This window comes from Musa acuminata, chromosome BXJ1-9 (assembly GCF_036884655.1).
Source record: "Musa acuminata AAA Group cultivar baxijiao chromosome BXJ1-9, Cavendish_Baxijiao_AAA, whole genome shotgun sequence".
In the NCBI taxonomy this organism is placed as follows: Eukaryota; Viridiplantae; Streptophyta; class Magnoliopsida; order Zingiberales; family Musaceae; genus Musa; species Musa acuminata.
This window is the reverse complement of record NC_088335.1, coordinates 6,234,321-6,247,605: the sequence shown is the minus strand read 5'-3', so window position 1 is coordinate 6,247,605 and position 13,285 is coordinate 6,234,321. Positions and strand designations below refer to the sequence as shown.

General features: G+C 37.7%; 2 protein-coding genes across 2 annotated transcripts; both read right to left on the bottom strand.

Annotated features, from left to right (window-relative positions):
- Positions 1–5,035: 5,035 nt before the first annotated feature.
- Positions 5,036–7,792, bottom strand: LOC135592770 (uncharacterized protein At2g23090-like). Its single transcript, XM_065082431.1, has 3 exons — positions 7,633–7,792; positions 7,487–7,527; positions 5,036–5,369 (listed from the first exon to the last, which is right to left on the bottom strand). The coding sequence occupies exons 1-3, from the start codon at positions 7,703–7,705 to the stop codon at positions 5,250–5,252; spliced, it is 234 nt and encodes a 77-aa protein (XP_064938503.1). The 5' UTR covers positions 7,706–7,792; the 3' UTR covers positions 5,036–5,249.
- Positions 7,793–8,571: 779 nt separating this feature from the next.
- LOC135592769 (uncharacterized) lies at positions 8,572–13,278 on the bottom strand. Its single transcript, XM_065082427.1, has 5 exons — positions 13,099–13,278; positions 11,217–11,378; positions 10,931–11,103; positions 8,938–10,852; positions 8,572–8,858 (listed from the first exon to the last, which is right to left on the bottom strand). The coding sequence occupies exons 1-5, from the start codon at positions 13,216–13,218 to the stop codon at positions 8,805–8,807; spliced, it is 2,424 nt and encodes an 807-aa protein (XP_064938499.1). The 5' UTR covers positions 13,219–13,278; the 3' UTR covers positions 8,572–8,804.
- Between the last annotated feature and the right edge of the window lie 7 nt (positions 13,279–13,285).

The window sequence follows — 13,285 nt, the reverse complement described above, 5'->3', positions numbered from 1 at the left end:
TACTCAGGCACACTGCATATTTGTAATGTGGACACATAATCGGGTGCACCGACTGCGTTATAGAACTATAATTTAAGGAACCATCAAATACATGCCCAAGAAGGCTACAACGAGTATCTATATCTAACATGTTCTCCATAGGGTTAGGCAAGCATTTTGAACTATCTATACTAAGCATTCTAGCTTGGCTATGTAACCCATAAAGTTATGAAGATGCAGAAGATTAAACATATCCTTTTTTAGGGTAGTAAAGTATAATTTTAGGATCTCTTAATCTAAGTTACAGTATTTTCTATAGTTGTCAAATGTGTGGAAAGCTTATTACTCCTTTAATAAAATTTTCATCATATCACATTATGTAAAAGTAAGTAAACTGAATGGAGTTTCTGGTCGCTAAGAGATGTCTAGAAAATATCCCTGTCAGTACTTATAAGTGGAAGCATATCATGTTATTATTTAATGGCCATAATAATTTCCTACTTGCCTCCAGAGGTCATCTGTTTTCTTGGATCTCTTTATTCTTTATATGCAGTCTCTGTTGGTTAAGATAAGCTGGCTAATGATGAATGTTGAATATTATAATTGGCTTAGGTTCTTAGGATATCATAGTTGCAAATATGGTGCTTGTCAAAGAGCTTTGTTCTAGCCAAATCGTTGTCTTCTGTAAATTTGAGCAAAATCTTTGACATATATACTTGATAAGCTAGTAGTTGCTGTATTGTTAGAAAACACCAAAGCATTATACCTAAGATGGGATAACCATGTGATGGCTCTCATTATGAATTGGAAATTGGACTTTGAAAAGATTAGGAGCATTGCTACTGACAACTAACATAAAAAAATTTTTTGAAGGACATGCTTTCGATTTTTGTCTACTACTGCATTCCTGATGGCTAAATTTATGGGAAACCTACCACTGTTAGAAGCTTGTTTTATTCAATTCCCTAGGTTGTTCATATTGCTGGTTTGTGTGCTTCGTAAAACGCAGTGCTTTCTCATGTTGTTAGTGGTTACACAATAGGCATATGCATTATTGGGACACAATTCACCGATTAATCCTTCTATATTATCAGCCAACATATATACGAAATTAAAGAGAACACGTAGACATGATACTTCAATGGCAAGACTAATTGTTATTTAAATTGTCAAGTAACATTGATTTTTAGTAACATGTTCTGTTAATATTAGTAGCTTCATGTGTTCACTACAGGAAAATGACAGTGAGTAGTAATGAATGCCAATGGTGACCATCCCTGTTACTGGGAACTTCAGTAAATGAAAATTTAATGACTGGTTTTAGTCAATTAAAAAATTTTTATATACATACATATACATCTGTATGTGAAGTGCTCTCCAACCTTGTATGTGATAGCATGCAACTGATTGTAGCTGAGGCTGCAAGAGAGGTGGAAGACAAAGGGCACCCAGAGGTATCACCCTCTCATCCCATGTCTTTTTGGTCTATCCATTGTTTTCTTTTTCAATCTTTTGTTCAATTAGTACTGGTAGTTCTTTTTGGTATGCAATTTTGCAGTGATGTTGGTTATACATTAGTTGGCAAAATTAGAAAAAATAGGCACCTTGACTTGATTGGCATGAGACATGCTCGATATATAATGGAGCATTCACAATTTTGTGGATCAATCGCATCTTGAAATCATGTTGTAAACTGATAAATCTCAACTGTAGATATCATCATTCGAAGCATAAATAGAACCTCTTATATGTTGTAACTATCTATTCTTATTTCAGCCACCAACCTTCTCAGTTTTCTCTGGCATATTACATTCACATGTTTTTAGGATTATCTTGATGATTGAATTTTGAGTGTTTGTCCAAGTCTCATAATCACTACAAGTTAGCTTGAAGGCTGTAATTTTAACTGTTTGATTTGTTGTGTTTCGTTTAATTAATTCAGGTTGTATTGTTGGTTCTAATGTTTATGGATCTCTTTTTTATTTTTCCTGGCATGAGGGATGTTAAGTGATTAACATTATTTGTTTTCTATGCTTCAGTCAACTCAGATCTTCTTGTTGCTGCTAATCCCATGCTTGTTCATTATGAAGTTGTTTGATATCTGCATATTCAGCATCATTGTTTTCATTGTGCATTTATATATCTTGCAAGGGTCTTCCTCCTTTATAAAGCCTCAGAATCTTGTGTTGTAGGTAAGTCATTTCTGTGCCTATAAGAAATGCTTTGTGTAGACTTCTTTGGGTTGCAATTATTATCTTATATACCTTACATACTAGGATTATTCTGTGAACTTCCTTACTGACAGTAACTTTTAGTCATTATAGAGATAGTCAAAACTTAGGTTGTATTGGTTGAAGCAACCATCTCTTTCTGCATTTGGTTTAAAGCGATATGGATTTTTTGGTTACGCCATTAAATGATTTGATGTCGTGGAAATTATTGTGAAGGATCTTGAAGTTAGTTCAAATATCCTGCCGTGGTACTAGTCCTTGTGGTATATGGTGTTGGCAAAATGGTTCTGCTTCTTTTCAAATACTAAATTTGGCCATAGAAACTGCACATATTTGTCCAATTAGCAAATGAGTATAAGAAAAAGCTGGTCCAGGTTAATGTTCCAAAATTTGAACTCACTAAAGTGTATTATTTTCTTGTGTCATGAGATTCCATGTTTGCCATGTTTTATTACCAAAATATTGTTGATGATAACTTGGTAGAAAAGTTTGTCTGATAACTTTTGGTTTAATCAAACAAATTTGTCCTGCAGACTCCAGATGTAAGTTTCTGTACTCTGCTACTTCAGTAGATGCATACAGTGTCTTGTTTGGCGGACAACACACTTTCTTCGAGACTGGTTCAGAGATCAAATTGATGTGTGACCAATTTGGTCATTTTTCATTGAGTAACAGGATTTGATTACTGAAATTGGAATGAGAATGACTGATTATTGTTTCTGGTATTTTGTTGGATAAGAGTGAGATTTAGGATATGGAAAAGTACCTAAGAGTATATTCAATACCAGTGCAGACAATTGCTAGGTTCTGTTTTGGTAAACAGTAAGCACCAGATTCTTGCTTTTGATGGCTTTTTCATTAATCAAATATCATTATTAGGATCAAGGTTTAAAAGATTGATCTGGTGCTGATACCAGTGGGTGTCTGGACCGGTAGGGTGAGGAAGCTGGAGAGGACTGGCAAAGGAGGAGGTGGCCATCTGAACAAGGAGGAGGAGGTGGTGGTGGCGTGGCGAGGAAGATGGGGCAATTGACGGGATTGAGAATATGAGAGAGAGAGAGAGAAAAAAAAAAAGAAAAGAAAAGGATAATGGTTCAGTACCAGTCTACTTAATTGTGGAGGAAGTCTGGCACAGTGAGCTTAATGGGTCGCACAATCCATACCAGTTGGAACCAGACACAATCACTTGGCTCACATCTTTGCTTTCCCTGTACCAACCGGAACGTGTGGTATTTTTACGTTGGTGAGTTATCATGGTGGATCACTGTGCAATGTGTTAGCTAAGAGAAAAATTCTATTTTCACATTTTCTGAGTGAAGATCTATTTCTTCGACATACTTTTATCCAGACCATGCTATCCATATTGTTGTTGCACCATTTAAGAACATAATTAGAATGTGTCTAGTGATACTCTTACTAGAAGCAACTGAATTTATTTAGGTGCAGGTAGCTTCATATGCTATGCAATTGTACTACCTTAGCTAATTGGAAGAGCTGCAGAATACATTCTGTCACTCGTTAGATTCTCAGAATTTTTTTGCTTTCTTTTATTTTGGTAATATTGGTGACTAATTAATGAAGTTTTCCATTTTCCAGAGAAAAGAGAAACAAAAACAAAGAGGTTGATTCACCATGGTGTTGCCAATAAGAATGTTGATTGCACAATCCACCTGCACGTTCCAGTTGGCTCAAGCATTGCTTCCTCAACCTTTTTTCATCAATACTAACAAAAGCGGCAATGTTTCCCTGTATCGAATCCTTGTGGATTGTTATTGCACAAATTATTCACACTCATTTCTTTCCCAACTTGTAGTAGTTTCCAAGACACGTTTCAATGCTTCATTTGCTGTGGACTTGTCAATGAGAGAATTGAAGCTGTAAAAATTGGCAAGGAAAAGTTTGTCGATCATGTATGTATGTATCTTGATACTTACAGAGACGGCCACAAGCTAATTTTGTTGTTCTAACTACGGAAATGCTCTCACCAAATGTGATTGCTATTTTATATCGTTCCTGTTGTAAATGATGATGTACACTATGAATGATATGGAGGATCGTATAAAAGTCTTCCAAAATCATGGTGTCAGTCACATTCATATCTGCAAGATAAATGTAGCTCTAGCTATGGACATCTCCGAATCATGAAATCGACAACAGCATCAACTTGTGCAAATTCTGACATGAAAGATGTATTGTAATCTCCGAACTCCATACGGATGACTGACTCTTGATAACAAATGGAAGATAAAAGTTGGTTTTCTTCAAGTGCATCAAACCAACACAAGACGCAAAATTCAATCTGGAAGTTGATTCAGTGGTTCAAAGCACACCAGAGCAAGATGATCTATCTGCATGAGCTATGAGAGCAATTTAATGATGTCATGATTAGTAAGCAACAAAAATAGTGTTTTACTGCCAAATAATATTGCATAACCCATCTTTTGCTACCAAAGAAAGTTTCCAAGATGGTTTTTGTTACGTCATCCTTGGATTTGATTTTTATCACATTTTTCAGAAATATAATCCCACAACCGATCCACATTAGCAAGAAACATTAATGATTTCAAGCTACAGAAAGTTCCTGTCAGGTGCTAAAGGAACACAATAATCTCGGGAGCACATTAATCTCATTTCACCCTTCCCGGTCAAGTGAAGGTCAGTTACTGCTTCTGAGACATTAAATATATCCACCAAAATGTTTGACATCAGTCATTGTTTAGATTAAACCTCCTTTACAAGCGCAAACACAAATTTGAGTTTCACATACATGTAAACATGTGATGACTGTCATTCGACAGAGAAATGTAGACCACACACTACGGTAGTATCAGAAAGAGAAGAAGAAAATTTTGGTCCGGAAAGAAGCACACACACATTCTTAATTAGTTTAAAACACACAACATATGTGATGGTGATATAAAGATGAAAGACACAAATAGTTCAGATCAATAAAGTCTGCAACCTTTATATTACCATTCAGAGGTATTTTACCCATACCTATTTCAACCACACTTGATAGGCTTCCTTGTCGCTTGCTTACTACTTCTTAAGGTGGGGGAAGCACTGAGAAACATCAGACTTGGGATGCTTTGCTTCAGCATGTTCTCTGCACTTGACTTCCGATGTGGTACATATAAATGTTTGCATGCATACCTTGCACTGGATTTACAGCAACAAAAACAAAGTGAATCAACAAATACCATATGAATGGCATGATAGCACTTTTAACATCAAAAGCTGATCATGCATTACGCAAAAAAGTTCAAAAAAAAAATCCTGATGTAATTCAATTTTAACCCCTGCAATGAGGAGTTTGTGGTCTGCAAAGCCATGCACTCAAATATCTGCAAGCCAATAGCTAAATATCATTCAAACATTGGGCTGAATTAGCAGTAAAAATTCACAGATATCAGAAAATTCACCTGAGTTGGAAGGAAAGAAAGCCTTCATCCCTGAGAATTTTGACCATTAACATAATAAGCAAAAAACTAAGAACCTATAATTTGATAAGGTCTATATATTTAGGAAGCCTACTGAAATTGTTCTTCCTCATCAATCAGCAAATTGGTTTATTAGTGCCAAATATACTTTGAATGATGACCAAATGCCTAGCTTTGTTATTGCTTCCTTGCTTTGCAATAGCCTTCCATATTCCATATATCTAGCAATGACATTTACCAAAGCATTTTTTTTGGCACAGATACTGTAAACTTAACATAAATTGACAGGAAAAAACAAAGCATATTTCTTGCACAGCAAGCAGTGACAAAGGACAGACAACTTCATTCTCTCCAACTCAAGAGTACTTGTTCTTGTGGTTTAGCGATTGAATAAAACTGCCAAAAAAGGGCCTCTTTAGTTGCTGGAATAAGCCAGCTTTTGCATTTGGTTTACTAAAAATTAAGAGGAAAATGGCCATTGGCCTCCCCCTCCCTCCTCATCCCCTCAATATGTGCCTTATTCTTATCTAAATCTATATATCTCTCTTCAAGAAAAATGTGTGCAATATCTTTTGGGTCTGCCCTTAAGCTAGTTCATGAGTTGCCTTCTTCAACATGGCTCTATGACCACTGATCCCAACTTCCATCCGTCAGGACCATCAAGTCTTGAGGCCCTCTGAACACAGAGTGTTGCCAAACAGAATAGAAGAGGAGGAGAAGAAAAAGACAAAGCAGAGGACAAGCATTAGTTTGTCAACGAGGCAACCTGCATTAATGCTGTCTCCATACAAGAGGAGATGAAGAGAAGAAAAAGAAAAAGATTCCTTCTCATATTGCACATATATTTCTAAAGTTCTCTAAATGATGGCAAATTATTTGTGATTTTTTAATTTTTCCTTCTAATTCATTTTTGTTTGAAATGCTAACCCCCTGATCCAATAGATCCATTCCACTCCCAATTCCATCCCAACAAAAAACTCCAGGTCCAAATCCTTTTTAGAGTTTGCGTATTTTAGTTAGTGTTGTTTACATACAACAAAATGTAATAAAAATCTATTAGATCTAAGGCCAGCAAAGGCAACTTAGCCAAATTTGTGTAGAACTTTTACCGAGGTCATTGCCTAATGCAAATGCAATTGATGAATGGAAAAGCAATTATTCACCTATATATTTTCCAATTTTACATTGGGAAGTTCCATATGAAAAAAACACAGAAAACAATCAGACACAAAGGGAATGTTATTTGCATACAAATGCATACATAAGGACCCAATAAAAACAGATGCCTAATTAAGATAGCATCAGCATATCCATGAAGGTTGTTATCCCCTCAAGTTCATCTATACAAAATAAGACCATCAAGAGGGATACCTCCATCCAAGTGGAACTTGGAACCAAATCTTTCAAAAGGACACATGATTTCCTATCGTTATCACCATCAAATTCTTCCAAAGAATCATACTTTTGTCCCAATCGAAGCATCAGCTAACTAAGCACAACAAAATCAATAATAATATTTTTTTAAAAAAAACACGCCAATCGTTCCGTATCATCTAAAAGACGAAAGCCAGTCAATTCTTCTGTTCGAAAGAAAAGGGCCAGATCGAAAAACAAAAACCCTAGCTTTCCGAATCATCTACCCATGCCCTTCCACTCTAAAATCGTACGGAGTTATCAACACGTATCCATACAAGGCAATCCACGAACACGAATCCAATCGGTCGCTCCGATCTGATACTGAGATCGCCATTTTCCAGTAAAAAGAGCAACATGAGAGCAAGAAGACCAACAAAAAGGAAGAGGAGGGAAGACGAGAAGTCGAAGCAAGGAGGTAACCTGAATGGTCATGGCTTTCTTGTTCGATTCCAGCTGGCTGCCTGCACCCACAAGAGATAAGGAAAACCGATCAAATCATGAGATTCCACAAAGTTCCCCCAAAAATCAAAGAAAAAGATCAAAGATCTGGAAACGAGTAGCAATACCCTTGGCGGCTTTGTTCTTCTCTATGTTCCTCTCGCGCGCCATCTTGGACTTCTGCCCATTTCCACCACCCATCTCCGATCTCTCTTCCTCTTCCCACTTCTCCCTTCTCCTCCTTGCGATCGGATCGAGGAAGGATGGGGGCGATGCGGCAGGACAGGGACGAGATTAAGGCAATACAACAGGGAAGTTTACATATCAATTCTTATAAAGTTTATAATATCATATGTACCCTTACAAATTTTTTTTTATGTAGCGCCCCATAAGATCTTTATACATAGAATATATATAATTTGTAAGGAATATTGATATTATTAAAGGTTCCAACAAACAGTCAATTGATGGTAACTAAAGAATATAAATTATAAGAGAATATACATATGTCAGGTTTTATGTTTTCCAGGGACATATATGTTAAATTTTAGAGGAAAAATACTTAAAACAGTGAGTTTATAGGGGCGTTTATGAAACTTTTGCCATTAAGACGGCCAAGCACGCGGTGCGAGGGAGAAAGAAGCGCGTGGCATCAAAAAGCGTGAGAGGAGATGAGCGAGGAATTAATGCGGTATGATCTCGTCGGCAGCTTCCGCGCCGTCGTCTATTAACCGCGTTCAAGTTGGTGGACTTCGTGGCACAAAATCTATGGCCTATCGGTGAACGGACATTGGCTTTATGTCCGCTTCTAATTGGATCAAAATGCCAGATTTTGATCGAATCAGACCATATCGGTTCTTTCACTTTCCCTTTGGTCGTCGAATTAGGTCACATCTCGAAACAGATCGAGTCAGATCAGATCCATTCATAGTCATTTTCTTTTTGTTGTTCTAACTTGAATATTGAGTCAGATCAAATACATTTAAAGCCATATATCGACGGTGCCATATACGCTGAGAAAGGCGAAGAAATGAATGAATGACTTCGTTATGAAGTATTTCCTGTCATTTGATATCTCATAAGTACTTCATGGCAGATGTCATTGAGGATAGTATAAACCATGGAAAATGACGACTAAGTACAGCAGAACCATTTCACTAGTATGAATCCTATTGGTTCTGTATGCACGCCAAGAGACTGAACATGGATTTCAGATGTTCAACAAAATGGAACTTATCAGAAGGATGCCCGAAGAAAAATGTACACGGAAATCAGAGCAGGAGAAGTAATTAGATTTGCTTCATAGTTGCATTTCTCGGTTGCGTTCCTCTTCCTCAGCCTTCCTCCAAGCAGCCTGAAAGAAGCATCAGATGCGCCATAAGGTTCTCTATTACTTTCAAAAAGGAAACAAAAGAGAATGAATTAATGCTAACCTTGTCTCGTTCAATCCTTGATAGATGGGGTTTCAATGAATTCCCTAAACTCATGCCTCTCCATGCTTCCTGCAACTCCCTTTCCCTGGCTTCTCTACGAGATTCATGCTTGATATAGTCTGCTGATTGTTGAGTTGTAGCCAGCTTGGCCTTCTCCAGTTTGGACTGATGCTTCACCAGGATTTCATCTAAACTTTGTGCACATGCTTTAGGCTGCTGTTTGCTTCTTTTCACTGTCCTTGCACCTTCATCTGCTGCAAGTATCAGTTTCTCCTTCTCAAGTCTAGAGACATGCTTCACCAAGATCATGTCTAAACTCTCTGTATCCTTGACATCGGTTGTTTGGTTCTTCTGGTCTCTTAGGGAAATCTCATCCCTCCTTTGTTCCAAAGCTTGCATTTTCTCCTTCTCCAACCTATGAATTGGTTTGACTAAAATCTTATCAAGGCCCATTGTTTCAAGTGCGTCGCCACCACCCCTATTTCTTTCCTGATAAGAAAATGTTTTCAACACTTCGATCTTAGTTCTTTCAACACGAGACATGCGTTTACTAGCTTGATGCATCTCATCAACAGGATTGAAATCTATATTCTCTTTGCCTTGTTGTCTACAAGCAGAAGGTGGTCTTGGAACTTCTTCATGTATTACCATTACGCCAAGATGTTCAATATCTTCAGTCAGTCCTTGAGAACTACTCAACTGTCTACATCCATTGTTAATTGATATTCCATATTTTCCTCCTAATAATTCATCTGTGGTGTTGGATCGCTTTCCTTTCAGAGTTGGGATACTGTCACATGTAGGTGCATCAACATTGCATTTAGGCTCTGCAATTTCGGATTGAAATTCACTTTCAACATTCCGTTCCACACCTTTCCTATCCTCCACTAGTGAGTTGCTCCTGTAATTGTGCTTCTTGAATTCTAGGACATCTCTTTCAAGTTTAGTGACATGCTTCATGAGAACACTTCCCAAGTCCAAAGTCGAGTCTACATGTCTTTCATTTTTGTTTGATGGCTTACTTTCAACAACAACATGGGTCTCAGATGTTTCTGAAGTTCTCTGATTAATCAAATCTCTATTATTTTTCCTTGCTTCTTGAACTTCCCTTTCAAGTCTCGAGACATGCTTCACCAGAGACTTGTCCAGACTGGGTATTTCAGTCAGAGCTTCTTTCTCTTGCACAGTGTGACCCACGATGGATGTAATGCTGGAATCTCTTCTCATTCCTGTTCTTAGTTTAGAAGTGCAACTGCTAATGGCTTCAAGATCATTATCTTTGTCGTGCTCCATTTCGCAAAGTGCAGCATTCAGGCCACAAGTTGCAACAATAACAGCCAGAGAAGCAAGCTCATCCTCATGCAAACCTTTTAGTCTTTCAAGCATCCTGTCAATGAGCTCTGTTGGTGACATAGAGATACTGCTGCCACTATCAGTTGGAAGCAAACTGTTCTTGCTTTTTCGTTGTTTCATTTTGGTGGCATGCTTCATGTCTGTGTCACCACTAATATGCGAGTCTTTCTCACGTTCTGCCCCATGACCAGTGTCACATTCAGAAGTTATTTCTGGTACATCCTCCATGGTACGATTGCCATCAGGATTTTGAGTGATTTTATAAAGTAAATCTCTAAATTCTTCTTTTTCCAAAGAAGAGGGGCAATTTGCATGCTGTATGAATGCCTTTTTAACCGCTGTTGCCACCTCTTTATCTACCTCGAAGGCAGTTTCAAAAGAAGCAGTCACTGTATGAGTGGACCGTCCTCCAATACCCAAAGATGTTTCTATTTCGCATGTTCTCCTTTGACAATCTGGCCTATCATACATCATTACTCCCAAAGCTCTTGCTGCTTCAAAGGCTTCTTCTGCGCATTTCTCAGCTTTCTCCAACCGTGCCTCTGCTTCTTTACTTTTAATCCTGCTATAAAAAGGATTTTTTTAATCACTTCATTTAGTACATCCTGCACACAATTATGAGATTTAGATAGGGTATTGCCTAGCTGCTCCTAGTATTCGACACCAGGAGGCTTCAACCATAGCAGATTTGCGAGCTTCCATGGCCTTCTGAGCTGCCTCATGAGCTGCAATCTTTTCCCTTGCTATCCTAGTATAATGAGGGTTGGCATTTCCAAGCATTTCATCAAGAGAAAGGTTCATTCCTTCAATCTCCTAAAGAAAGCACAAAGATACATTATCCTAACCTAAAACTTAAAGTATGTAGACGTGCAAGTACCACACCAAAATTATGTTGAAACAGATAGAATAGATGGCAATGACAGTACCTGTAGATGCTTGATTTTTCTCTTCAGGAATGAATCAGTCTTTTTTCTAGGAAACCAGTTCAGGGGAGAAACATTTTTTCGATGTGGGGGCTTCTTGATCTGTGATGTGAACTTATTAACAGTATTCAAAATCGAATGTCCACTGTCTTTGGATCCACCAATCTGCATGAGAGCTCTCAGCTGTCAATAACAGTTTTCAGTTGTACATAGATCATCAACATTGGTAGAAGCTTATCTTCCTTAACATTAAATAAAAACCAAGGTTTTTTATTAATAACAAAAACATTTTCCAAGTGCTACTTCAAAAATTGAAAATCTCACAGGAATTTTCTGCATGCTATCTTTACAAAATTTGAAAGACATAATGCCCTTGAGTGACATGATCCTGCTTCTGATTGTATTCCAGAATACCTTGGGGCTTGACATCCAGCTCTAGCCAGTGTGTTTGATTTGTCATTCATAATTTTGTAGACACGACAGTTCTGGTGAATTTATCCTCATTAATGTAAAATCAAGAAAATATCTTGACATTGCCTCATGCACATGCAACTCATAGCACCTAAAAATCATTGATCGACTGTTTGCTATCAACAAAGCTACCTGTTCAGTACGTTGGTGAACATGGAGGCAATTGATATTTTGGTTGCAAGCTCATGCACAAATCATGTGGAAAATAATAGAGGTCCATGGTAACACATATATGAAGAAATAGGAAGATATAGCCTTCATTTCCTAAAAGCAGCATACATAAGACTCTATAATGTATGTTAATCTTCCTTGCCAATGACTATTCACTTCTGCCTTTGACCTTCTTCCAAGTTTGGTAGTCCTATAACCTACTGCCTCTTTGAAAATCAACTAAGCCATATTTGCCAAATTACTGGAAAGTCAACTATGGATGACAAAGAGATGGCATTTCAACAAGGTGTTATACCTTCATTACCTAAAAGAGCACATAAGAAACATAGTCTATGTGAACATAGTTTGCTCGAAAACAATTATTCCCTTTTGCCTTCAATCAGTTTCCAACTTTGATAGTTACTGGAAAGTCAACTATGGATGACAGAAAGATAGCATTTCAACAAGGTGTTATCCCTTCATCACCTGAAAGAGCACATAAGAAACATAGCCTATGTGAACATAGTTTGGTCGTGAACATAGCCTATGTCAACAAGTCAGTTATTCCCTTTTGCCTTCAGTCAGTTTCCAACTTTGATAGTACTACTAATGTATTTATGCACCATATTTTATGGACTACTCACAACAAAGGCTCCAGTGATGTTTTTTCCACCAAAGGGCAGTCCAGTGCACATGGATCCAACTTTGGGGAAGGTAAAACAAATGGATAACTTAGTATGTATACTTGATAGTTAAAACAGAAGCTAAGGCAGAAAAAAAAATCAAACAATGGATTATCAAATTACCTAGCAATAGAGGAGAATCGGCAGCACTTATTGATTTAATTTAAACAAGCAACCAAAGCAATTTATGTTTTAGCTAAAGTCAGATATTACATACAATTCAGCAATGGTTGTAAAAAAATTCCCTCTCTGTACATCGATCTTAAATTAGTACTCCAAAAAATCAAGCTTTTGGGGAGATGGACAGGACAACCAAGACTGTGATTAGACTCTAAAGCAAGTATCTCCTGGAAGAACAGATATATAATTACGGGAACTTAATGCGAAGAACACCAGGCATCCATCAAATAGTGACCGAGACGATCAAGAATGCCCCAAGCAAATGAGCACAACTGAGTGTTTTGACTCGAAATTTTAACTACACCAGTAGATAAAGACAAAGAAGATACCTAAATAGATTCATGAGAGGAAAAATATGGAAGTATAAAATGCGATTCGACAGGATCGGGTTTCCAGAAAACCTTTCTGCCGCAGCCGCTGGTGGTTGACGTCGGAGCTTCAATAACCGAACCCTTCTTCTCGAAATCGCTGGAAGGCTTCGTCACGGGCTCATCAGGCGAGCGATCGCTGCCGGACTCCATGGCGGAGGGAGCTCAAAAATCGAACGGGAGCGAGAGCTTGGTATCGTCTTCCTCTGAAACCCTGGGA

Coding starts and splice junctions, on each gene's coding strand:
- LOC135592770 (XM_065082431.1), bottom strand. CDS start 7,705: ATGGGTGGTGGAAATGGGCAGAAGTCCAAGATGGCGCGCGAGAGGAAC. Junction 7,528..7,632: donor GAAGAACAAAGCCGCCAAGG/GTATTGCTACTC, acceptor TTGTGGGTGCAG/GCAGCCAGCTGGAATCGAAC. Junction 5,370..7,486: donor AGAAAGCCATGACCATTCAG/GTTACCTCCTTG, acceptor CTGTAAATCCAG/TGCAAGGTATGCATGCAAAC.
- LOC135592769 (XM_065082427.1), bottom strand. CDS start 13,218: ATGGAGTCCGGCAGCGATCGCTCGCCTGATGAGCCCGTGACGAAGCCT. Junction 10,853..10,930: donor CGAATACTAGGAGCAGCTAG/GCAATACCCTAT, acceptor TTTTTATAGCAG/GATTAAAAGTAAAGAAGCAG. Junction 8,859..8,937: donor CAAGGATTGAACGAGACAAG/GTTAGCATTAAT, acceptor TGCTTCTTTCAG/GCTGCTTGGAGGAAGGCTGA.